The sequence below is a fragment of the Myxocyprinus asiaticus genome, chromosome 38 (assembly GCF_019703515.2).
Source record: "Myxocyprinus asiaticus isolate MX2 ecotype Aquarium Trade chromosome 38, UBuf_Myxa_2, whole genome shotgun sequence".
In the NCBI taxonomy this organism is placed as follows: Eukaryota; Metazoa; Chordata; class Actinopteri; order Cypriniformes; family Catostomidae; genus Myxocyprinus; species Myxocyprinus asiaticus.
In genome coordinates, this window is record NC_059381.1 from 16,675,615 (window position 1) to 16,701,896 (window position 26,282).

A 26,282-nucleotide genomic window follows, 5' to 3' on the forward strand; every position below is an offset into this window, starting at 1 on the left:
TAAGTACTTAGCAGCAAGTAAACTAGATATCCACAAGCAGAACTGTAAATTATGCTTTGCTTTCTGAGTTACAGTAAGTCTGAGAAATAGTCTGTATTTATTACTTCTGAATGGCCAGAATAGAATAGAATAGAATAGAATAGAATAGAATATGCCCCTAAACAGCACATGAAACAAAACAAACTATGGTTGTTTGCTTTACTGGTCAGATGGTGCCTTTTTTAAGTGGGCAGTTCTTGACCAGAACAATGGTCAATGTGGACCAGAACTTTTTGCGGTTTAGTCAAAGTTCTGGCTACAAGAAAACCAAGGCCACAGTGGTGATAGCTCATGGATCACTTCTTGTGAGGATCCAACCTACAATCTATTGGTTACCTGCCTAGATGTTTAACAACATCACCACACCAGCCCTTAAGAGAGAAAAGAGAATGTCGTTTGGCTCTATAACGGCTGCTGCCTCTGATGTCGATGTTGTTTTAGTGTATTTTTGATACAGATGTGTGTGTGTCTTACCCTCGCAGTGCTGTGCGGAGAGCCGCCCTTGCTGACCAGCAGCTTAACTACATCAAGGTTGTTGTGATGGACGGCTACGTGCAGCGGGGTCAATCCATTCTAAAATAGGAGAAGAGTGACACATGGCCTCAGTCAGCCACCGCTGTCTGTCAACTGATATCAGCAGAAGTTAACTGAGACATCAGATATTCGTCTTGATGTATTACCTTTCCAGCTGCATTAGGATTGGCCCCCCTTTCCAAAAGCAGCTCTGCCACATCCACTTTACCATATTTACATGCTACATGAAGAGGGGTAAATCCTTTCTGTAACACAATAAAAATATACACACAAATGCGGGAATTCACTGCGTTGTTTTAGCACGGGTGGTTAAGATGCAGGTTTTTGTGCTGAAATACAGCACACAGAATTGCCGTAACTTTTTGGGTAATTAGAGAAGAGGAACCTTGGTCATTTTGGTTTGCTGTGCATTCCCGTCAAGCAGGATGCGCGTGGTCTGGGCGTGTCCCTCACGGGCAGTGATGTGCAATGGAGTGTGTCCTGCTGTGGTGGCCGAGTCTGGATTGGCCTTATGCTCCATGAGCAGCTTCACCAACTCCTTATGTCCCATTCGAGAAGCACAGTGCAAGGGTGTCTGATCATCCTGTGAAAGGAAAGAGAGACAAAGAGAAAACATGAGTTGAGACAAAAGCAGATAAATGAAGATTTCAAAAAAGGTTGTATCCCTGTCATACCTTTGCTTTAGCATCCACCTGCGCATTGTTCTGTAGCAGGAACTGAGCCACCTCACAGTGTCCCGCCCTGGCAGCCATGTGCAGTGGGGTCTCAACTTTCTGTAATAGCACATTTAAATATAGACACCATAAATATCCAGTTGTCGAAAGAAATAGTGATTCTTGCATGATCACTATAATGTTGTGTTAAAAGTTGCTAAAAACATTAGTTAGCATGTAAGGCAGAATAGCTGTGCCTTGGGGAGATGATTGTTTGGTATCTCTGAATGGATTACACAGTTCTTACCACATTAGATGCATTGGGTGAAGCTCCTCTCTGAAGCAGACTCTTCACTATGTTAAGATGCCCCATGAAAGCAGCCACATGAAGTGGGGTTAGACCCGACTAAAAGACAAAAATATACATAATAAATATACATATAAAATTAAACATGGTGGATTCATGGTTCTGTCTTAAATGCACTAATAGACCCACAAAATCATAGAGTTTTGTGGTTTTTAGCCTATGTCTGTTAGCTTTGAGGCAGTCTATTTGCTTTGAGGCTAGTGTGCTCTTTAACATTGTCAAAATTTACATTTAGCAGATATAGGCATTTTAAATCTACAGTCTTTCTTTTCCAGGACAACGGACCAAATATATTGATGACTCATCTTCCACAACACAGATATTGGCCCAATCAAATGCTCTCTGAAATGGAAATATAATATAATATAATATAATATAATACTACTTTACACAAAGTAATAATGAACATGTCTCTAGCATTTCTGTTTTCTAAAAGAGTCAAGCTATAGGCACAAATGGTGCATTGAGAATGAAGGTTATCCATCAAAGTGACAGGTGGAGAGTAATCTGACCTCAGTCACGGCCTCCAGAGATGCTGAGTGCTTGAGAAGAAGGTCCATGGACCGCATGTGGTTCTTCTTGCAGGCAATGTGCAAAGGGGTGAACCCATTCTGAAAGATACAACAAATAGTTGTATTTTACACAGTGTACAGTTTTACAAATTGAGCCATTGAATACAGCACTACAGTTAGTTAATTACATTATTATAATTGTGTAATTACTAAGGGATATACCATTGTTGAATAGTAACATTGATATCAGGTACAGTAAAACAAAGGGATAGTTCACCCAAAAATGAAAACTCACCCTCATGTCGTTCCAAACCTGCATGACTTTCTTCCTTCTGTAGAAAACAAAAGGAGACATTAGGCAAAATGTTAGGGACTAACAGGTCACTGAGGCTGTCAGCCCCTAACATTTTGCCTGTCATTCCTTTTGTATTCCACAGAAAAAAGGATGTCATCCATGTTTGGAACGACATGAGGGTAAATCATTTTCGGATGAACTAAACATTTAAAGGGATAGTTCATTATTTACTCACCCAGATGTTGTTACACTTCCATTGTTTGAAAAGAAAATCCCCAACAAAACAAAAAAACAAAACAAGATGCAATAAAAGTGAATAGTGACTTAGGCTAAAATACTGCCTAAATCCTTTTGTGTGCAACGGAAGAAAGAAAGTCATATGGTTTTAGAACGACATGAGGGTAAGTAAATGATTACCCCGAATACCCATAATTTAACTTTTTGGGTGAACTATCTCTTTAAGGCATAGCAGAGAAATGATAAGAGATGCAAGTCAGCAAAAACAGAGGTGCACTAACCAGAGCCCGGGCATTTGCTTTTGCCCCCTTGTCGAGCAGGACTTTGACCATGCGGTGGTGCCCACAGTGTGCTGCCACATGCAGCGGAGTCAGGTGATCCAGTGTGATGTCATCAATTTCTGCATTGTATTGCAGCAGCTGCCTCACACTGTCCATATGATCGCCCTGCGCTGCCATGTGGATGGGAGACAGACCGTTCTGCAAGAGGGGGACATATCATTCTTAACTGATCAGCATGATTATGGTATCAATAAAGCAGAGATGTTAATAGGAAGCTGAAAATTCATTACAGTATGGGCCTGTCTAAGGAATATGATTAAGTCACCTTGGTCTTGGCCTGAAGGGGAGCGCCCTGGTCTAGCAGGATCTCCACGACACGTACATGGCCATTTCTGGCTGCACAATGCAGCGGTGTCAACTCATCCTGCAGAGGATGGAAACAATACTGTGAATGGCAATTATTCATTCTGGTAATTTCAGTAGTTTCAATACATCCTTAAAAGGATAGTTGACCCAAAAAAACAATTCTCTCATCATTTACCCACCCTTATGCCATCCCAGATTTGCCTTTATGTAATTTTTGGCACTTCAAAGGTCTGGTCACGAATCACTTGCTTTGAAAGGACCTACAGAGCTGAGACATGCTTCTAAAAATCTTTGTTTGTGTTCAGAAGAAGAAATAAAGTCATACACATCTGGGATGGCATGAGAGTGAGTAAATGATAAGAGAATTTACATTTTTGGGTGAACTATCTCTTCAAAGGTATAATTTGTCCAAATTGTAAAATTCAGTCATAATTTTTTCACCCTCACATTGTTTCAAACCCATATGATTCTCTTTCATTCATGGAACACAAAAGATAGGCAGAATGTTAGCTTCAGTCACTATTCACTTTCTTTGTATGAAAAAAAAGATGCAACTAAAGTGAATGGTGACTGAGGCTAACATTCTGCCTAACATCTTCTTTTGAGTTCCACGGAAAAAAAGAAAGTCATACAGGTTTGGAACAACATGAGGGTCAGTCATTTTTTGGGTGAACTATCCCTTTAACATGCTGCATTTTATTTTATATTTTCATCATCAAAGCACACCATTAAAGCAGAATGTTGTCACAAAGAGAAAATACCTGATTCTCCCAAGAGAAAGTAAAATGGGTCATCCTCCATGAGCTAGACTTAAATAAGTTATGTTCAGCAGTATCAGCAGTGAAATTTTTCATCCTGCTTTGCACAGCAAATAGCGTTGCTGTGAGATGGTGTGTTTGAATGAATACTGTACCTTAGTTTTGGCATCTATTTGAGCTCCTCTGTCCAATAGAAGTCGCACCATAATCACATTTCCTCTCCTGGAAGCGATATGTAATGGAGTAATGCCATTCTTTAAGAGAAGAGAAGAGAGTATTGATATAATCTATTTCAGATAACCCTGCTCCTAAACAGCACGTAAAAACAAAACACACTGTGGTTGGCCATATAAAAAGCATTTTCCTTTCTAATTGGGCATTTCTTGACCAGAATAACCTGCAATGAGGACCAGACTTTATGCTGCGAGTCAAAAGCCTAGCTATGTGAGACTAGAATTGAACTGACCTTAGGCGTAAAGTTCACATTGGCTCCTCTGTTTAACAAAAGCTGTGCAACACTGAGATTCTCATAATGGGCTGCGATGTGGAGGGGAGTAAAGCCAGTCTGTATGGAGAAAAACACATGGAGTAAGTAATGGAGAGGCAGTATGACATTTCATTGATTCAGTATTTGTACAAAACAAGAATAATTATGCTAATGGATCCCCAACAAAGTCTGTTCTGTTTCTTTTTCAGACCTGTTTATCACGACACATTGCTATCACTGCAATTACAAGCCAAGAGCGGCTGCAATGTGAGCTTAGTGAGTCACGATGCGTAATCTTGCTCTTGGTGAGATACAGTCTTTCAGACAAGCATAAACACACACATGCACACTAAATACCTTGCTCAGGACATCTGGATTGGGGTCGTTCTGCAGCAGTACAGCAGCAGTGCGTGTATCATCATTGCGTGCTGCGATGTGTAGGGCTGGCAGGCGCACTTTGCCCTTGGTGCCATAGTTTATCAGAAGGGCCACCACGTTCTCATGGCCCTGTTGAAGTGCTACTGCCAAAGGAGTAAAACCATCCTGGGGCAAAATCAAGAAAAGGAGTTATGTGGGATGTACTATCAGTCAAAAGTTTGGACACACTTGACTGAATTCATGTTTCTCAAACCTTTTGATAAAAAGACTTATACTTAAATGCTTGAAATTGGTTTTGTAGATAAATATAAATTGTCTCTACACATTAATTTCTTTACAGGGCTATTTTAATAAAAAAAAAAAACAAAACTGGATGAGAAAGTAGCTAACAAGTGTCCAGCAAATATACTTCAAGACAATTTAAAAAGCATCCCAAGTGGCACTTCATGAAGTTGGATAAGGGAATAAGTGTGCAAATGTGTAATCTAGGGCAAGACAATGTGTGGCTACTTTGAAGAGGCAATAATGTAAGAAAGTTTTGATTTGTTTAACATTTTTGGTTACTACATAATTCCCATGTTCATATGTGTTATTTTATTATTTAGATGACCACTATTATTTAAAAATTTTTTTTTTTTTTAAATGGTCATAGTAAAGAATGAATACCCGTGTTTAAACTTTTCAATTAGTAGTGTTGGATTATTTGGATTTGTGGAATGAAAGCCCCCAGTTCTCTTTTTGATTGGTAGAATGACGTGTCACTCACCTCAGTTGGAAGGCTCTGACTGGCTCCATGTTCAAGTAGATATTTCACCACTTCCAAGTGGTTTTCCTGTGCTGCCATGTACAGGGGACTAAAACCTTTCTGCAGAGACCATATACAACAACACCAAAAAATAAATACATAAAACTAATCAATGCAGGGGTAGATTTCTTAATAAACGTCATGAGGTTCAGACTAACCTGAGACTGCGCATTGACGTTGGCACCATAATTGATCAGTTCAGCGACCACTTTCTCTTGACCGGCCAGAGCAGCAATATGAAGGGCGGTATTCCCTTTCTGCCCAAGAGGAAAATGAATGCCATTACATAATCAAACAAAGAGAGAGATATGGACCCTTTTTCCACTCCAACAGTATACACTCACCGAGCACTTTATTAGGAACACTTGTACACCTACTTATTTATGTGATTATCTAATTAGCAAATCGTGTGGCAGCAGTGCAATGCAGATATGGGTTATGCAGATATGGGTCAGGAGCTTCAGTTACTGTTCACATCAACCATCAGAATGGGGAAAAAATGTGATCTCAGTTATTTCAACCGTTGCATACTGGCTGGTGCAAGACGGGCTGGTTTGAGTATTTCTGCAACTGCTGATCTCCTGGAATTTTCACGCACAACAGTCTCTAGCATTTACTCAGAATGGTGCCGAAAACAAAAAACATCTAGTGAGCAGCAGTTCTGCAGACGGAAACACCTTGTTGATGAGAGAATTCAGTGGAAAATGGCCAGACCGCTTCGAGCTGACAGAATGGCAATGGTAACTCAGATAACCAACCTGTACAATTGTGGTGAGCAGAATAACATCTCAGAATGCACAATCTAAAGAATCTTGAGGCGGATGGGCTACAACAGCAGAAGACCACGTCGGGCACTTTTTTGGACCACAGTGTTCCTAAGAAAGTGCTTTGTGAGTGTATAAAAAAGCAATAAGCCATGAAAGGATGTGCATTAAGGTTTTTTTTAGGTATGACACAAAGCAGAGTTATAAAATGGTTTTTATAAAACAAGGGCAACAGTAATACTAAAACACACAAATATCCAATTAACAGTTAATGTATTAATAGTAATATTAAGAATAACCAATTTTTCTACCAAGTAAGATGGTTACAGTTCCCAAGCAACATAGCAACTTGCCGCATTAAAATAGAATAAGATTGTGTATGTTGCCTCTTATAACAGCTTTGAATGCAACTCATCCAATCAGATTTGGCCTACTGGAGTCCTGAGTGATTTAACGGGGTAATTTTACCTTTGTAGTAGTCTCCAGGTCAATGCCGTTGTGCAGCAGCTCCAGCACCATCTTAACGTGGCCTTCCTTGGAAGCCAAGTGCAACCCATTAAGTCCATTCTGTGAAAACAAGATCTGCTGAAAAACTCTGTTTTAAATAACCTGACACATCTGAAGAACATCTCTTGCTGTCTACCTGTCAAGTGACTCACTGAGAGGATGGCAGCCTAAAAATAACAGTGAAGCACTAAGATGTCTACAGATCTGTGGGACTCTCATTAAACAGGGTTTGGAAATAGAGTAGTGGGTGCCACAGTGACCTGACAAGCAGATTTTTTAGTGGAAGATGGTGCCCGGGAGAGGTGCAGGCTGATTGGAGAATGGTGCACCCACATGGTACAGTGTATGCTTTTTTGTGGGGAGCTCAGTGCGAAGCTCATGGCTGCCATAGGGGGGCTCTGTACTGCTTGCCTGACTGGAATCCCCTTGATACTGCAGTGTCACTCATCTCTAATGAGTTCCATACTGCAGCTGCACAGTGCATGCACAGAGAAGGAGAGTGGGAGAAGAGGACAGAGAGAAAGAGAATGGAGATGGAGAGGTACTTAAAGACGGTGGGGAGGAGCCTTGATGAAAACAGGCACACGTGTCCACTTGGCATTAATATTCTCTGGACGTACGTTTTCATATTTTGCCGAATATCATGCAGTACTGACATCTATGTTTTGTGTTTTTGCACATGTGTGGCACAATGAAATTGTGGGGGGGGGGGGATAAATTGAGCATGCTCATAACATCGATTATTTGCATGTGTTGTCTTGTGTTGTTTGAGCACACTATTCACTATAGGTATGATGCAAATAAGGTAACAGCACAAAAAAAAAATCTGTGCTAAATGAAATCTGCATGGTGCAATTCTCCAGCTTGCTGAAAAATTCTGAGTGCTATGTTGTGGAGGATGCAGTCGACTACAGTGATCTGCCAGATTTAACTGGGATTGTAAAGCTTCGCTCCACCATTGCAATCCAGGCACCTGAATCATCATTTTGAAATGCAGAAAGTGCACTAGACAACATGTCAGGGCGCAATACATGCTGGTTATAATGCCCATCTCTTTCATCTGATCATCATTTGATGTATTACAGCTCCCATGATCCATAGAAAAATTTACACAAGCATCTATTTTTTAGGCAGATAGCACCTGGTTAAACTGAATTATGAGTTCCTACTGTCTAGTGAATAATAGGGCTTGGTATTGATTCAGATTTCCTGATTCTATTCAAATCCGATCCACAACCACTTAATTCAATTGGATATGGGTATATGGTTATATTTCTGTTACAGTGTCCATGTTGCTTACATATGAAAGAAATTATGTTAATGCTTTTAATGGTAAAGGGACTTTCTAACCTTCTAAGTAACCCTTTTAGGCACAATAACAAATAAAAATTTAATTTATCATTAGTTTTTCATCTCATTGGTCACATTTTGGCTTTTTTTAAATGTTCAAATTCAGTCTATTCCATCAATAATTGTCTTGAAATTGCATATATATATTTGTTACATGTTTATTGTTTACTTAAGGATTTACATTGATATGTAGAACACATGCTAAATCAGTACTGTCTCTTTATAACTATCGGCATCAGCCAGTGAGCGCATATAAAGAGAGAGGACGTGTATGGTTTCTTTAGCACATCCATGTGTGACTAGAATTTAATGTTACTTTTTATTACTTTTTTGTTGTTTTTAACCAATTTACTTGCATACTTGCCACATTGAGAAAAAGATTGATCTTGGGATTTAAGAATCGATATCAAGATCTTTCAAACGAAGACCACAATGCATCGGAAAATTGCAGGTTTTTGCCCTGAAACACTGCACACAAAAGTGTCACAACTATTAGTGAATTCGCCCCTGGATCTTTGATGCTAATCGGGAAAAACTATTTTTCTTTTGTCCAAATTAACAATTTTAGCAGATTTTTACATTATTTGCAGTTATATTGTCATATTAGCTGTTAATAAGTAGCTTTATAACATTAGAGCATCTTATAGCCGTTAGTTATACACCTATAAAATAAAGACAAATTACACTAGGACAAGATTATTAATTGTAAGGAGGGAAGTTATGACATGGCCAGAACTTAAAAATAAGGTTTGCCGATTCCTGTATATACTCTAGTCCCAAAGCATTTGGGCTGAGGGCTTAATCCATCTCTAAAGCCAGTCTAAGCCCCTCACAAAATGTGTTGCGACAGCACAAAGACATTTGCACTGTGATATCACCATAACACAAAGGAAGGATACTGTACCTTCAATTTATTTAAAGGAATAGTTTACCCATAAATGAAAAATTCTGTCATCATTCACTCATTCCATGAATTATGGACAAAGTTTGCCTCCTGTGTAATGTATGTTCTTTTTGAATGATGTTTAATAAATAAACTGGTGTTGTTTGCCTTCAAATATTCCTAAAGATTACTTAAATCATTAAGAGCCTAATGATAAGAAAACAATATATGTTACGGAGTAGGAAAAACATTTTCACTACCACAGTCCCAATTTAGTGCTCTACTTGTGGGTACAGTCAGAAAATGATTCTAGTCTCATAACTAATCTAATAGAAATAAGGAGTTATTTAAATTTAGTATGATTTCATATAGCACCTTAAAGTAAAAAAATCTGTGTCAAATTAAAAATGTTACAGATGCTTAGATGATGGAAAATAAGTCAGAGAACTAAAACACTTCAGATACATTAGGGTATCATTTAAATAATATAGTTTATATCAAAATACCATGGTACTGTCACAGCAAGCTACTTTTTTTTTCTTTTCTTTTTTAAAGGCCACTGTGAGAAACTTCAGTTAGTGCGGTCATGTAAATACTTTAAGTCTAGAGATGTCTAGTATCCCATATTTACATTCAAGCTACACAAGAAAATGTAGAAATACTGCTCCCAAACTCATTAAAAACATATCATGGGTGAGTATGCCCCCGGACCCCCCTTCAAAATGAGGGAACACTATTTTACTTCATAGGTTGATCATGAAAGGCTAGTAGGCTAGAAATGCACATAGTTTTTATTTCTATGCATCCATAGCTTATGGCTGGATAATAGCCCCTGATGTTATGGCCTCAGCCCCTGATGTTTTCAAATCCTAGAGATGCCCCTGCTCGGTGCAAAACTAAATCCAAGATGGCTGATAAAGCGAGAGAAATTGTGGTTTAAAATACTTATAAGCCATTCAATACTGAAAAGTATTGATAAAAAGATAAAAAAAAAAAATGGTAGAAATGGTTTTTTATGGTAGAAAACTGACTATTTTAACCTAAATGTGTGTGTGCTATGTGTATTTATGCTTATTAGAGAATCCCATCATTCCTCTTGCATCAACTGTATAGAACTTTATTCACAGTAGCGCCATCTTTGATTTTTGACGGGAAGTCTTTGATAGACTTACTGTCTCTTAAATGGAATGCACTGTACAAAGCTATCAAAAATCTCCTAGATCTCATTTATTTTTCCACAACTCATGTTGTCTGGAGTTTTTTTTTTCTACTGAAATTTCTTAGAAAGATATTTTTTCAATGTTTCGTCAGCGGAACGATTAAAAAAAACTTTAAACCACTGTACAATCCATTGAAGAGCCGTCTCGCTATCCCTCACAGCCTCGTTGTCATTCCTGTCAAAAAATAAAAATGGCACTGCTTTGAATAAGGTCTATTGAAAGCAGTTGCGAGTCAAATCTCCTTTGCGCTGCGTTTGAGGACTGCTATTTGAATGATGCGTAAGTTGCTACCAGGGCCGTAGCTAGTGGGGTGAAATGTGGTAACGATTCTAGGGGCCCAAATGTCCAGGGGACCCCACAACAAATTCTAAATTGTATTTTTAAATAGGAACAGGGCCCAGAGCAATGTACAGTCAGGGGGCCCAGATTACCTTGCTACGGCCCTGGTTGCTACCTATGCTACCTTTTATGGGGCTCCATTTCAGTTAGGATGCTGCCACAGAAGACATTTGCTTATGTAGGCAAGAGAAAGCGAGGCAGCTCACTACGTTTTGGAACAGATCCTAAAAGTATCATTACAAAAGTGACCTATATGACTGCGCTGTATTCCAAGTGTTCTAAACTCATACAGTACACTGTAAAAAATGTAATTGCATTTTTTCCAGCTTATGGGGGTTGAGTCACAGATACTACGAAATGTGAATTACTTTCATCTACATAAAACACGTTAGACCAAAAATATTTCCCCAAATGTTGTCCCAACTACCCTAACAGAGTTGTCTGAACGAATAATTCCATGTTAAACAATTCTGCTGATTTGCAAGTTAATAATTCATAATGAATTATTTAGTTAGTGTTATAGGCTTATTTTCTTGCTGTTTATTGACTTTATCTATGCTGTTTTTGTTGTTTTATGTTGGCACTGTTAGTCAATTTTTGTGTGATAATGTTAGGACCTCATCTTTTAACTTAATGAGGTTTGTTGATTGTCACCATTATTGAGATTTGTGTGTTAAAGGTTGAGGTCTACTGTGTGTCTATGTTACACAATTGTATGTACTGCCTTGCCTTGCAAGACATTTTGTATTTCTCTACAGAGGCAAAGTTAACTTCATGTAAAATAATTGAAACGGTGACAAAATGAAAGTTCACGTAAAGTGAATTGATAATTGGCTGAACAAGAAATTAGTAGTTCTCTTAACAAGAATTTTAGCATTTAGGGAACAAACAAATTCACTTTGACTAAAAGCAATGTTACTGAGGTCGTGTCTAGAAGGGATCCCTCTTTTGTCAATCTAGTGAGATTCTACAATTCTACAGAATATACACGGTGTTTGAAGTCGCACAGCAACAATGAGCACTAGTAAAAGATTATTTAAATTGTCTGTTTTGATGAATAGTCATTCTTGGTGATCAATTCAAGCTCTAAAATAAATATTTCACATAATACATTTGATAACTTCATCTCTATGTGTGCTACTGTTGGTCATGAGATATTGTAAGTCAGTGGAGAAGTACATCAGTCAGCGCCAGCAGTAGGAGTCTGACTGGATGGTCTAGTGGTAACTAATTTGCCCTGTGCATAAGATGCTTAGGGTTCTAATCTGCCCAAATTCAGCTTTATATTTTAATTAACAAAGATTGCATCCGCACCTTAGTGGATGTATATCTTGAATGGGGACACATTTGTTTGCATTTTTCTATGGGATTCGACTGGAAAGGGGCGCAAGCTGCGGAACTCGCAGCAACTAGGAGTGCTCACCACCCATTCTCGATTCCTCAAGTACATCACTGCGGCACATATGTTGCTATCTTCTTAATACTGTATAATTAACACTTATGTTGTTTAAAATTAAAGTGATGTGATAGGTGTGGGTAAGAAAAAGAACAATATTTAAGTCCTTTTGTACTTTCAATTTATGGTTTTTATGGTAAAATCTGACTTAAATATTGATCTGTTTCTCACCCACACTTATCATATCACTTCTGAAGACATAGATTAACCACTGGAGTCTTAAAGATTACCTTTATGCTGCCTTTATGTGCATTTTGGAGCTTTAAAATGTTGGTCACCATTCACTTGTATCGTATGGACCTGCAGAGCTGAAATATTCTTCTAAAAAATTTCGTTTGTGTTCAGCAGAAGAAAGAAAGACATCTGGGATGGCATGAGGGTGAGAAAATGAGAGAATTTTCTTTTTTGGGTGAACTATCCCTTTAAGGTCTGTTATTCAAACAAAGGTATCATATGCTAAAAATTACCTGGAATATAACTCACAAGTCATTTGGACATCTTTTGTAACTTGTATGTATAAATCAACTATTTGTGTTCAACTGAAGAAAGAAAGTCATACAGGTTTGGAACAACATAAGGGTGAGTAAACCCTTTTCGGGTGAACTAGCATGTTAACTATTAAAACCACCAAGACACAAGAGGAATCAAAATTTTGTCTAGGTTGCTTATAAGAAGTCATGACAAGTTCACCCTTGGAATTCTTTCTGTGAATGATGGTGGTGGTGTAATACTCAAAGTGTGTGTGTGTGTGTGTGTGTGTGTGTGTGTGTGTGTGTGTGTGTAGGCAGGCTGCAGGCTGCAGGCACACAGAGTGTGTGTTCATTTTCAGAGCTTTTAAATGTGGGCAGCCAGCCAGCTGTTCAGGTCCATTCACTAACCTATTTCTGAGAACCAAACATAGCTCTTCTGCAAAAATCAGAATGTGCTATTCTAAGCAAGTAACACACAGTTCGATGATGCAACTGGGTGCAAAAGCATGACCGGTGAGTAGGTTAGAGTGGGAAGACATGTTGGCGTGATTAATAAGAACACATCTCTGTATTGACACTGTAACCACAGCTGTACTGTACGACCACAGGAACATTGAGGGGTTAATAAAGATGCAGGCACACACTGATGTTAAACCTAATCTATAAGATGATAAATTCACAGCTCTAAATAACAATTTCTGAATTTAGGTAGTGCTATTAATAGACTTCAAAGTTACCTTGGACGTAAAAGTTATGAACATGAGCCTAATTTAGCTCCGTTTTCAACAAAGGTAAGTTTGAATGGGGTCAATATAAGCTAAAAAGCAAACTAAAACTAGATTTTTTGGTCGAAATCAACACCAATTTAAACAGTACAACTTAAGTTTATCCCTCACAGCCTCATTTTTATTCCTGTCAGAAATTAAATATGGCACTACTCTGAATAAATTCTATTGCAGGATGGATTTTTGTCTCACCTGATTGGCTATGTTGATGTTTATTCCATTTTTGATGTGGTCCAGTGCCTTTTCCAGATTACCTGAGCGTGCAGCACGAAGAAAACTGGTCGTTGTGTCTGCCTAAGTAAGAGAGAGAGAAGGATAGGGACAGAGAAAGAAAGAATAAAGGGAAAAGAAAACAATGAATGAACAGGGAATATGATTGTTTAACCAAAAAAAAAAAAATAATAATTGTGCCCATTGCAAAAGTCTTCTGAATGTTTAGCACTTTATAAAGCATCAGTTATACAATCTGACTCACAGCCCTCATTATGAATTTACTCTGTGTAGTGCATTTCCACTGAGAAGATGAGTTTCTTGATTCAAATGGCTCAAGGGCCAAATAACAGTAAATGCATTTTTAAGTTTTGCTTTAATGACAGCACGCACTCCAGCTGGTATGGACTACACAAGGTTGTGCAAAACCGAAGGATCCATGTTAAGCCATTATGATTTTATGATTTGATAAAGTTGCAAAGAGCATCTTGAACTTCAATGGAAACAAGGAAATCTGACCTTTTGTACAAAGCAGTTACCAAGGTCAATGTCACAAATGTTCTTATTTGATTAGTGACCTCGAAATCGTGCAGAATAGTAAAACATTCTCCAAAAAAAATTAATAAATAAATAAATTTGTTTTGTTAATAATTTTTCCTAATCCTGAAACATAGTTTATTTCCAGGTTTAAGTTACTTAAATCTCAGAATTTTAATGTGGACTCGGTCTCAAACCAACCTTTTCTTTAATTTTTAAAAAATATGATTTAGGACATAAAGAAGTGCATCACATGACAAATAAAAATTGATATTTTTAATTCTTTTTCGTTGTTTTTTGCGTAACTGTAAAAAAAAGTTTAATTTTGTCAGGTAAAATCTATTTTAAAAGTTGATTGAACTATCTAATGTAGAAAAAGTTGAGATTACTTAAAACAATCGATAAAGTAAGTTTTTTTTATGCCATTTAAGTAAGAGCAACATAAACTTTTAGACAGTGAGTATGAACAAATATCAAGTTTGGTCTTGAAGGTAGAACATACAGGCTCAGTTTGATCACTGATGCTAAGTCCTGAGAAAGTCATGGCTGAATAATTCACATAGTTCATGTATTCACCATGTATTTTTGGTAATAAATAAAAATAAAAAAAGAAGTAAATATTGATAAGTTTTGGCAAAATAACTGCATTGGATTGTCCATTTAGTGGATTTGCTCTGGCAACATTGTGCACTTTTGTACACTGCCAAAAATGTATGACCACTCACAGGTGAAGCAAATAATGCTGATCATCTCCTAACAAGGCCACATGTCAAGGTCTGGGTAGATTAGATGGTAAGCAAACAATCATTTCTCGTAGTCAACGTGTTGAATGCAGGAGAAATGGGCAGGAGTAAAGACCTGAGCGACTTTGACAAGGGCCAAATTGTTATGGCCAGAGCATCTCTGAACGGCAAGGCTTGTGGGGTGCTCCCAATCAGCAGTGGTGAGTACCTACCAACAGTGGTCCAAGTAGGGACAAACCACAAACCGGCGACAGGTTGTTGGGCGCCCAAGGCTCATCAATGCGCGATGGCAATGAAGGCTATCCCGTCTTGTCCAAACAGACAAAAGGTCTACAGTGACACAACTCACAGAAAATGTTTATGATGTTTACAGAAGGACTGTGTCACAACAAACAGTGCATCGCACCCTGCTGCATATGGGGCTGTGTAGCCACAGACTAGTCAGAGTGCCCATGATGACTCCTGTCCACGTTGAAAGCACCTAAATGGGCACGTGAGCATCTGAACTGGACCTTGGAGCAGTGGAAGAAGGTCGCCTGGTCCGATGAGTCCCGTTTTCTTTTACATCACGTGGACGGCCGTGTATGTGTGCACCGTTAACCTGGGGAAGGGATGGCACCAGGATGCACTGTGGGAAGATGACAAGCCGGTGGAGGAAGTGTGATGCTCTGGGCAATTTTCTGCTGAGAAACCCTGGGTCCGGCCATTCATGTAGATGTCAATTTAACACATGACACCTACCTAAGCATCGTTGCAGACCAGTTACACCCCTTCATGGCAATAGTATTCACTGATGTCAGTGGCCTCTTTCAGCAGGATAATGTGCCCTGCCACACTGCACACATTGTTTGGGAACGGTTTGAGGAACATAATGAAGAGTTCAAGGTGTTACCCTGGCCTCCAAATTCCCCAGATCTCAATCCGATTGAGCATCTGTGGGATGTGCTGGACCAACAAGTCCGATCCACGGTGGCTCCACCTCACAACTTACAGGACTTGAAGGATCTGCTGCTAATGTCTTGGTGCCAGTTACCACAGGACACCTTCAGGGGTCTTGTAGAGTCAATGCCTCAGCTGGTCGGAGCTGTTTTGCTGGCACGCGGAGGACCAACAGCATATAAGACAGGTGGTCATAATGTTTTGGCTCATCAGTGTAAAGTAGAAACTTCAATTTTACTGTTGTAAGTTTATTACAGCCAGGCCTCCCAAAATCAGGAAATATCAGTTGATTTAAGATTGTGATTTCGACTCATATTTTTAAGGATGTAATCCAGTAATCATAAACATTTACTACAACTAACCCTAAAGTCATGGAAAGGTCCTGAAAATGCATGCCTCAAAAAAGGTGTGGGAACCTTTTTTAGGCAAAGCATAATGAACTTCTTACCATTCGTTACATCTGCTACTGAGCATGCCCACTGGAGGAGCAATGTGGCTGGAGGCAACACCCATAATCTTGTGCGCCTGAATTTATTTATGTGTGTTTATTCAAAGCATGGCGACTTAAAGGTGCTGTAAGCGATTTTTTTCATGGAAATATATGCAAAAAAATGTCATACTCCCTGAAAGATATTAATGAAATAAGTGTTGTAAGATATCTCACTGGTCTCTGTGACAGCTCTTGACTCTGTAAACAGCAAACAAAAATGTGTCCGCGGGCCACGGGCTCTGACGCTTTATGCCTGTCAATCCTTTTGTGCATTCTCATAGTATTGTAGTTGCAGAGAATTATTGAGGCTTAATTCCATTTTTATGCCATGTTGCTCATAACAGTTGTCCATTGAGGGCTCTATTTTGCTGCTGTTGTTTTTGACAACAATTTCAGCTCAATATCGGTCTCAATAAAGCTCATTTGGTATCTTTGAAGTGCAGGTTTTTGGAAAGGGGGCGTGGTTAATCCAACGGCTCAACTTGTGGGAATTCTAGAAATGCTAAAATCACTTACAGCACCTTTAAGAGGACATAATTGTTTAGACTGAATACATGTTTTAGTTCTACTTAGTGATTTTAATTATGTTTTGCTGTAAAAAGTTTTTTGTTAGTGTTTGTTTTGTTGAAGTTTCTTCAGTTAAGTTGACTTATTTATATAAAGACTTAAGTGACTGTAAACTAAATCACTGTTTAAACCACTTTTTAATATTTTTTAATTTGCCAAATTTATTGTATGAAGTTCATGAAACTTAAATTGTTAAGTTGGTACAACTAATTTGCCTGAAGTTGAGAAAACTCAAAAATTATTTGCAGCTGGTTGCTTAACTTTTTTAATTTTACTCAACTTTTTTTTTTTTACAGATACCTGTATTGATGTTCCCTATTAGTTTAATCTCTCTGTCATTCTCTCTCTCTCTGTGTTGTCTTTCTGGCAGTATGGAACATTCCTCTTGATCTCTGGCTGTTTTTTTCTCAGTGGAACAGCAAAAAGGTTTCATATCTATTGCTTACAGCCCTCCCTTCTTTTTAGTCTCGCTCTCTCTCTCTCTCTCTCTCTCTTTGTCAGATCCTACAGTCTAGAAATTTCAGAATATCTCCGCTCTGATCAGCCTTGTTATTTTATGGGAAGTTGCAGGGGTGATTGACAAGCTGGTCTCCCCCTGAATGGAAGATGTGGATGATATTGAGTGGCAAGGAAGAAGTCATTTTGAAGCATCATTTGCTGAATCTTCTGGTGACTGAATGGCAAAATGCATCTGTCATTATGACTGTGCAGTAATAGTGTGTGTACCAGACCTTAATGGACCAGTGTCACAGCATCATATTTTTAATGGAATCACTTTTATTTCAATTTATTTTATAACTAAAATCTATTTTGCTGACAAAAAAAAGCTCAAGGTCTGGTTTGCTGGTTTGAGAGGGGTTTTGGGCACTTGTCAACTGGTCGGGCTGGGAGACCAGCTAGACCATCTTCGACCAGCAAACCAGCTCAGGATTGTTTAAGATGTTGTTTCAGAAAGGTTCTAATTCCTACTCATCCTCGCATACACTATGGTCACAGCTATAATCTTTAACCATTTATTAGCAATCAGTTTTCATAATAAACCCACTGAATATTGACATTTAATATCCAGAGGCCAAACATTGTGATTTCCCCCCACAACTTTCCATACCAACACGGATCGAAGCTTTTTACAGATATAGGCATGATCTTAAATATGTAAACAACGTTCTATGGTACTAAAGTCTGCAGACTGTCCTTAGGCCGAGTTGTCCTTGACTCTACTTCTTTGAGCCAATAACCTTTCTGAAAAATAAATCGCTACCTCAACATAATCCTGACTTGACTGAAGTATTCTGTAATGGACATGCTGGTTTATCTTATTATGAACTTAGCAACAAACTGTCACCAGCATTAAATGACACAGCTTTCTTCAAGCCTGACATCTGTAGACCCTTTCTAGTGAAAAATAACTAGTAAAAATGGTAAATAGTGTTTTATGATTTGTGATCTATTAAATATTTTTACCTAACTTGTGTTTCAGACTGTAATTTCCATGACCTGTGTGACCATTTCATTGTCGTTTTAAATGCAATTTTTTTTAAAGCACTGTACTTCAGTTTATTAGATGGAATAACTTGAAATTTGATGAAATATTATGCAATATAACATAATGAAAGAACCTAATATTTGTACATCTAGCTGCTTTTCGCATTTTGTATACTGTATGTGTGCATGAGTATTTGTGTGATAGTATTTGTATATGTCGACTTACATTCACATCTGTTTAATCTCTATCCTAGATCTGCTGATAGTTGCTTGAAAATAGAGTTTTAAATAATGCAGAAAGAATCTGATAGATATTAGCTATTAAAGCCCACAGCAGGGGGAAAATCCCTGAGTGAGACAAACATACACATTAAACAAACACTCACTTAAACACACATAATCTTGTGTTAGGAATATGGACAGAGTCACATAAAACACAATAAGAGCCACTTAGAATTAGAGTAAGGTAAAGAAACACTATAGGAACACCAGCGGAGCTGACTGAAGTTAATAGCCACATCACAACATTCAAAATACAAGCTACACAACAACCAGCCTGCAACCAGTTGCACACACAGAAATTATTAGGAAGCCACACCAACACACAATAACTTGCCAACAAAGAGAGAAGTAAAGTGTTGAGTGGCAATACAGCAAGGAGTACTAAGATATTTACTCTTCCATCAAAGTGCCATTTTCCACCTTGAGTCTCCGGCGAACCCTCTGCACTCAAACTACTGTCCTGATGCACAAGCCAGCGCTGAACCACATGAGCCTAGAAGACACCAATACCACACAGAGACAGAGCATGTTAATACACACACAGAAACACACATAGCTACACGAAGACATGAACACATATCAGCATCTAGGCAAAAGGCAAACCCCACAGAATAACCAATCATACAGAATTCACTGAAACTACAATTTTGAGGGTGCAGTAACACAAATAGGCTTGAGAAATGTGTCCAATTAAAGGTGAAGTCAGTAATTTTTTATGTTGCGCTGGCTGATATGACTTCTTCAGGCCACAACCACATTAATCTGTTTGAAACTTCTGTTTTCAGTTTCTTAATGTTATATTTTTCCAAAGTATGCAATTATGTAGAGCATTATCGAAACTTTTTGTTTTTTAGTGAAGGAAAACAGCATTCAAGTGTGAATAAGAGGAGTAAACATAGTAAAATCAATGTGTTTTCAAACAAAAACAGATAAAGTGGCCTTAGTCCAAATCCAGATGCTTCGTTTTCGGTAGAGGACAACACAGTAGAGTGTGTATGAGAGGCATGAACATAATGAAATCAATGTGATTTCAAACAAAACCATATTAGTGTGGACATGGCCTTTAGACTTAAAGGAATATTCCAGGTTTAATATAAATTAAGCCCAATCTACCGCCTTTTCTTTAAAAAAAAAAAAAAAACAAGGTTACGAGGCACTTACAATGGAAGTGAATGGGGCCATTTTTTAGCGTGTTTAATGGCAGAAATGTGAAGCTTATGATTTTGTAAAAGCACTAATATTAAATCTTCTGTTAAAACTTGTGTAATATTTGAGCTGTAAAGATGTTTAAATAGTTTTTACGGTCGTTTTAAGGTTTACAGCTTTATGTCGTCATGGCAACAAAGGTGTAAAATTGGATATAACTTTACACATAAAATATTAGTAAGCTATTTTATCTAAAATCATGTTAACATGCATATTGTTTATGTATTTTGGCTATACTTTTGAAACAGTGAGTATTTTATAGTTTACAAATTGGCCCCATTAACCCCAATTTAACCCAAACTATCCCTTACTGTAACCCAGATTTTTTTTTTTTTTTTTTATTTTAAATGATGGACAAGCCTTAATAAATTTTTATGGTAGCCTAATCAACATAATGCCACAAATGCTGTCAATTGAGCTTAACGTGTATTGAACCAGGAATATTCCTTTAAGTCACATTCACACTATACGTTTTTGGTTGAAAATTCTGTTTTCCAAAGTATTTGGTACTAGACAGCATTTTAAAAATGTTTAGGCCACGTCCACACAAATACATTTTAGTTTGAAAACGCACTGATTGTGCTATGTTTACGCCTCTCATCCACACTAGAATGCTGTTTTCCTCCACCGAAAATGGAGCGTTTAGTGCTCTCCATTACCGCATATTTTGGAAAATGATGACTTTAGAAAACTGAAAATGGAGTTTTCAAACTGGATTAGTGGATTACAAATTGGTAGCTCAGCGAGTATTGACGCTGACTACCAGCCCTGGAATCGTGAGTTCGAATCCAGGGTGTGCTGAGTGACTTCAGGTCTCCTAAGAAACCAAATTGGCCCAGTTGCAAGGGAGTGTAGAGTCACATGGGGTAACCTCCTTGTGGTCGCGATGAAGTGGTTCTTGCTCTCAATGGGGCGCGTGGTAAATTGTGTGTGGATTGCGGAGAGTAGCATGAGCCTCCACATGTTGTGAGTCTCCGTGGTGTCATGCACAGTGAGTCACGTGATAAGATGTGTGGATTGACTGTCTCATAAGCGGAGGCAACTGAGAATTGTCCTTTGCCACCCAGATTGAGGTGTTTAACCGCGCCACCATGAGGACCTAGTAAGTAGTGGAAATTGGGCATTCCAAATTGGGGAGAAAAGGGGATAAAAAAAAAAAAATGGATTAGAGTAGATGTGGCCTCAGTTGTACAGCACAACACTGTTTCAGTGTGGATGAGAGGTGTAAAGTAGCAAAATCAATTCATTTTCAACCGAAAAAAACCGTATTAGTGTTAATGTGGCCTTATACTGACACGTAATGTTGTAGATGCAGCATCATGTAAAAGAAGTAGTTTTCGGTTACCTGTCATTGTAGAAATGCGTTATTCACAGTGAGCCATGATTCATTTATTCTGCGAGCAAAAGTGACCGAGAATGGGGGGTTACAGAGATAAAATGTGTCTCAGCCCAGCACCAATAAAACACCATTCATTAAACTAATAATGTGCCTAAAGTACTCATCTAATGATTTTTGACAGGATTTGTTTTAGGGTTAGAACTTTCTTAATAAGGAAAATATTACTGACTGCACATTTAAGTGGTTAAAAAACACAGATATCTAAAAGCAAATTTCATGTGTGAGTGTGCACACAAACTGCAGCTTTTTAAATAGAAACACTTAACACTTAAATGGATTCAACCTTTGTGGATTCATTGCTCCTGACCTTTGTAAACCCAAAGAATATTAGAGGGAAAATTACATGACGACGTCACACTTTTTTTTTTTTTTGGACTGCGGAAAGAGTGAATTGAGAAATCCACTCGCATTAAAGGGATTCCAGCTCTGGGCTCTCTCCAACACTGGTTTCTACGCAGTTGCTAGGAGAGCAATGACATCATTTTCAACATTCACAAAAGCCTACAAGTGTTGCATCTATACATGCAGGGACCATGTTGACTCAAAACACATGAAGACACAGAGAGCTAAACAAATTCCTTGACCTAGATTGTTCCATTTTTCTGTTTACATAAACCCACATAATTTGAGTGACATATTGGAAATATGTCATGCCTGGGTGGAAATCCCAGCCCAGAAATCTTATAAAATGCATTTCAGTGCAACACGCTGAAATATTTAATATATTACAAAAGGCCAAGCAATGAAACCTGGGTAAAGTCTAAAAATGGCAATATTCTGAGCTCAACACCAAAGTTGAACTCTTCATGCATAATAACCAATATGCTGAATCTACAGAGCGTCTTCTAATCGCATTAACATAACAACAATATAATGCTGTTCATTATGGAAGAATCCACATGCCAAATATGTTTAGAAGAAACAACATGGTCTGGATTCAAACCCTGGTTCTTGCTGAAGCGCTAATGTCCTTTATGTGAAGTCAAATATAGAGCTTTGTTTTTATTTCCAAACAAGAAAAAGTATAAATATCACAAAAGTCCCTACACTAAGCTGAGCTGGCTTTATTTTCTTCATTTATAGTAAAGTGGGTTGATCACTTGAGCAGCAGCACCATTTATCATTTGAATGGCTGCACTTTGAATCAGTCGGACAGACAGTTTTGTCCATTCCATAATTAGCTCTTACCATCTCTGATTCAGTAAACAGAATAATAATAAATAAAGTATGAGAAAGACGCAAATAGAGATGAAAGTTTTACATTTTAAAAAACTACTTGAATAAATAAATAAATTCTGTAAAATGTGATATAGGCCCAACTGAACAGGACTCCTCAACACTGGAAAAGTATAATTAAGTATGCTTAATATAAATGTTCTAGGACAGTGGTTCTCAACTGGTTTTTGTTCAGGGCACAGACTTTATATTGAACATTAAGTTGCAACCTGACACAGGACATTACCAAAATGTCTTTAAAATCAAACTTTGAAATGTATTAATTGGTTTATTATTGATTTCTAAATCTCTCTGGAATTTCAATGGTTTTATGCCAATAATTCATTGCACAAAACTAATAATGCTGGGCACCTTGTTTATCCTCAGTGCAGGTGAACCCATATTTAATATCATGGTTTTCAAGGATGAGGGCATGACAAAATATATGGGGAGGATTTTCTCCTCTCTTTTTAAAGTTGATAAGCATATAGCCTGCCCAAACTGTACACAATTAGATGGCTAACAACAAAAAACTGTCACGACCCTCCACTGATTTAGGAGAATGTGGCCTTCAGCACCAACCAGTGCACATCCATGACTCAAAAACACATTGTGGAGTATTGAAACAATGAAGTGTAAAGTAATGAATTACAAATGCTTTTTTTTAATGAATTGTACTTAAGTAGTTTGAGTACATTGAGTACTGTACTTTTACTCCACTATTTTCCCTTGGTCTGTGTTTTATACAGGTCTACATCCCTGTAACAAATGAATTTATTTTTGTATCCATCAACGTGATCGGCTAGGGAGAGAAAAATCAGTTTTGTGACTCCCATCAAATCAAATCGCGCATAGAAAAATTAAATGGCAGCAATAAACCTGACTCCAACTGCTATTAATCATAGAGAAGGTGGGGAGTAAGGTGGAGGATGCCTGAAGCAGTAGTACAACACCTGGATGGCCACAACTGAAAGGGTTTTCGCAATGAAGATAAAGAATGGCAATTGCATGATCATGTCAGCTTTGCTTGCCTAAACCAGTTGAGATTTCGGCATTCAAGAATTCAACCTCTAATTTGGAGAAACATATCGAGGTAAATTTCAGATTTCAGCTTTCCAGATTATCTGTATCTATTCACATTATTAAGCCCTGCACCTTTTCAGTGCTCTGCGCTTCCGTGTTTTGACTCTTAAAGAGACAGTCCACCCAAAAATAAAAATTCTCTCATCATTTACTTACCCTCATGCAATCCCAGATGCACATAACTTTCTTTCTTCTGCTGAACAAATATAGATTTAGAAAAATATCTCAGCTCTGTAGGTCCTTACAATGCAAGTAATTTGGGTACCAAAATTCTGAAGCTCCAAAAAGCACATAAAGGCAGAATAAATGTAATCCATAAGACTCCAGTAGTTAAAACCATATCTTCAGAAGCTATATAATAAGCCTGGGTGAGAAACAGATCAATATTTAAATTATGTATTACTATAAATTCTCCTCCCTGCCCAGTAGGTGGCGATATGCACAAAGCATGCAAATTGCCAAAAACAAAAGAAGAAGAATGTGAAAGTAAAAGTGGGGATTGATCCTAAAAAAAGACTTAAATATTGATCTGTTTCACACCCACACCACACTAATATCGCTTCTGGAGATATGGATTTAACCACTGAAGTCTTATGTATTACATTTACTCTGCCTTTATATGCTTTTGGGACCTTCAAATTGTTGGTACCCATTCGCTTGCATTGTGAGGACCTACAGAGATAAGATATTCTTCTAAAAATCTCTGTGTTCAGCAGAATAAAGAAAGTCATACACATCTGGGATGGCATGAGGTTGAGTGATCTATCCCTTTAACTACCGGATTGCATTGATGATACTGAGAAGAGTCGATTAAAATGGATTATGTGTGGGAGCACAGAAAGTATTTTTCATCAGAGTTGAGGGTTTAAGTACACCATACCTTTACTACATGAAAATGCCAGTGAGGTGTTTTTCTGTCTCCCGTGGAGGTAAATTGGACCTGGCAGATCACATTCGGACTCGCTGCACTTTTTCATGATGCAAGCGTTTAATTGTTGTACGTGCAAGTCTGCTTTATTTTTACGTTTCAACTTAATCATTTGTGTTAAAATATGTCGTTGACATGAAATTTTAAACAGTGAACGCTTGTATTATTTCACATGCAAGTTTGTGACATTAAAATAAATTACATTTGTCCTTTTTAAAATTAGATTGTCGTCCAACATTTTGAAAAGACGTAAATGTGATTAAAATTGTTGTAAACAGAATATAAAATAAAAAGTTAACTTTCACATGTATATGTGTTTGTATGTGTGTGTGTATAATAAATATACAGTAGTAGCACCCCTTCCCCCCGGTTTAACACTCCGTGGCGGAATGATCCGCCCCTCCGGCTCGTCATCGTCGCCCCGCCTCTTAGGGCTGCCCTTCAGCCAGGTTCACGACGGGAGTTGGGCGGGAGAGCGAGAAGAGCTGCATAATTAATAAGCCTCGTTTAGTCAGCGGTGAATGAAGCACACCTGATGGGAATAATGCTTCATCACCATTGTCTTTAAAACGCAGAGCACACCTCGGCTCGGGGAGCCGGTTTTAAATCTCCACGTGTGCCTGCACGCCGGCATCCTCACACGCCCAGGACTAGAGCTGGCAGGGTTTGGAGCGGGACCCCTGGACGCGTTAATGAGTCGCCGGGGGTGAACTGCTCACGTTGCCGCCGACGGGCTAGCTGCCTGGCCGTCATCCCCTCACGCTTGTCGCGGGCCTGGGAAGACATGCCGCAAGTGACGCTGGCGCCGTGGACTTTTGAGGGGAGCGTGAGCGGCCGACTGACCCAGCTCGTGCCTGGGCATCCTATGGACACTACCCCGCCCTTTCACGGAGCCCCGTTCACCGCGAGGATGCCAGATTCCCCCTTTATTATGAACACTTCCCCCTGGGACACTTTATTACTCCTTTTTGATATTTTACGTTTATTGTTTCCAATAAATGCTTCTCCGAGGATTGACGCCACACCCACTGTGTCTGTCTCTTGCTCACCCTGCCACACACTCAAATGTGCTCACCTAAACTATAACGCGATGGGTGAATGACATTAGAAGATGGACAGATGTCGTACAAAGATTTTTTTAATGACTTTTTGTTGGCTCTTGGAGTTTCATGAGCACAGTGGAATATCAGTACGTCCACAACGTGAAAGTCGGATGTGTATTTATTAACTTAAGTACTGTTGTTTTAAAATCTCCCCACTCTGCTTCCAGTTGCTTTGCCACCCCCTGAAAACTTTAAAATACTGATAACTTTTGACAGCTCTATAACCTGTAAATCCACTTCACAAGCTAATTACACTTTGACATCAACACTGCAGTTATCTATATAGAAAATGCTAGACCGAAAGTTCAAAGACAACATTTTCAAGATGGCTGCGTGCTAGTTTATCTGGCTCATAAGGTTACTAACGTAACCTGTAAATTAGCTACCATTAATAATATTGGGCTGATGTGTAAGGTAGTCCATATTAGCCATCAATATACTGTAATGGCACTGCAATGTACAGGTGCATCTCAATAAATTAGAATGTCGTGGAAAAGTTCATTTATTTCAGTAATTCAACTCAAATTGTGAAACTCGTGTATTAAATAAATTCAATGCACACAGACTGAAGTAGTTTAAGTCTTTGGTTCTTTTAATTGTGATGATTTT

The 26,282-nt window shown here is 38.4% G+C and overlaps 1 protein-coding gene across 5 annotated transcripts in view; it reads right to left on the reverse strand.

The window, feature by feature from the left end:
* The window catches only part of LOC127428656 (ankyrin-1-like), a 132,121-nt gene that overhangs the window by 42,447 nt on the left and 63,392 nt on the right, over nucleotides 1-26,282 (reverse strand). For 4 of the 5 annotated variants that reach the window (XM_051677153.1, XM_051677152.1, XM_051677155.1 and 1 more), the window contains 16 exons: nucleotides 19,134-19,232; nucleotides 13,679-13,780; nucleotides 6,945-7,043; nucleotides 5,871-5,969; nucleotides 5,674-5,772; nucleotides 4,887-5,072; nucleotides 4,509-4,607; nucleotides 4,198-4,296; nucleotides 3,244-3,342; nucleotides 2,919-3,116; nucleotides 2,106-2,204; nucleotides 1,534-1,632; nucleotides 1,248-1,346; nucleotides 959-1,156; nucleotides 720-818; nucleotides 514-612 (listed from right to left, as the gene is read on the reverse strand). In XM_051677153.1, coding sequence (XP_051533113.1) covers nucleotides 514-612; nucleotides 720-818; nucleotides 959-1,156; nucleotides 1,248-1,346; nucleotides 1,534-1,632; nucleotides 2,106-2,204; nucleotides 2,919-3,116; nucleotides 3,244-3,342; nucleotides 4,198-4,296; nucleotides 4,509-4,607; nucleotides 4,887-5,072; nucleotides 5,674-5,772; nucleotides 5,871-5,969; nucleotides 6,945-7,043; nucleotides 13,679-13,780; nucleotides 19,134-19,232 — 1,872 coding nt within the window. The remainder of the gene's footprint in view (nucleotides 1-513; nucleotides 613-719; nucleotides 819-958; nucleotides 1,157-1,247; nucleotides 1,347-1,533; nucleotides 1,633-2,105; nucleotides 2,205-2,918; nucleotides 3,117-3,243; nucleotides 3,343-4,197; nucleotides 4,297-4,508; nucleotides 4,608-4,886; nucleotides 5,073-5,673; nucleotides 5,773-5,870; nucleotides 5,970-6,944; nucleotides 7,044-13,678; nucleotides 13,781-19,133; nucleotides 19,233-26,282) is intronic. The other variant, XM_051677154.1, reaches the window with a different exon arrangement.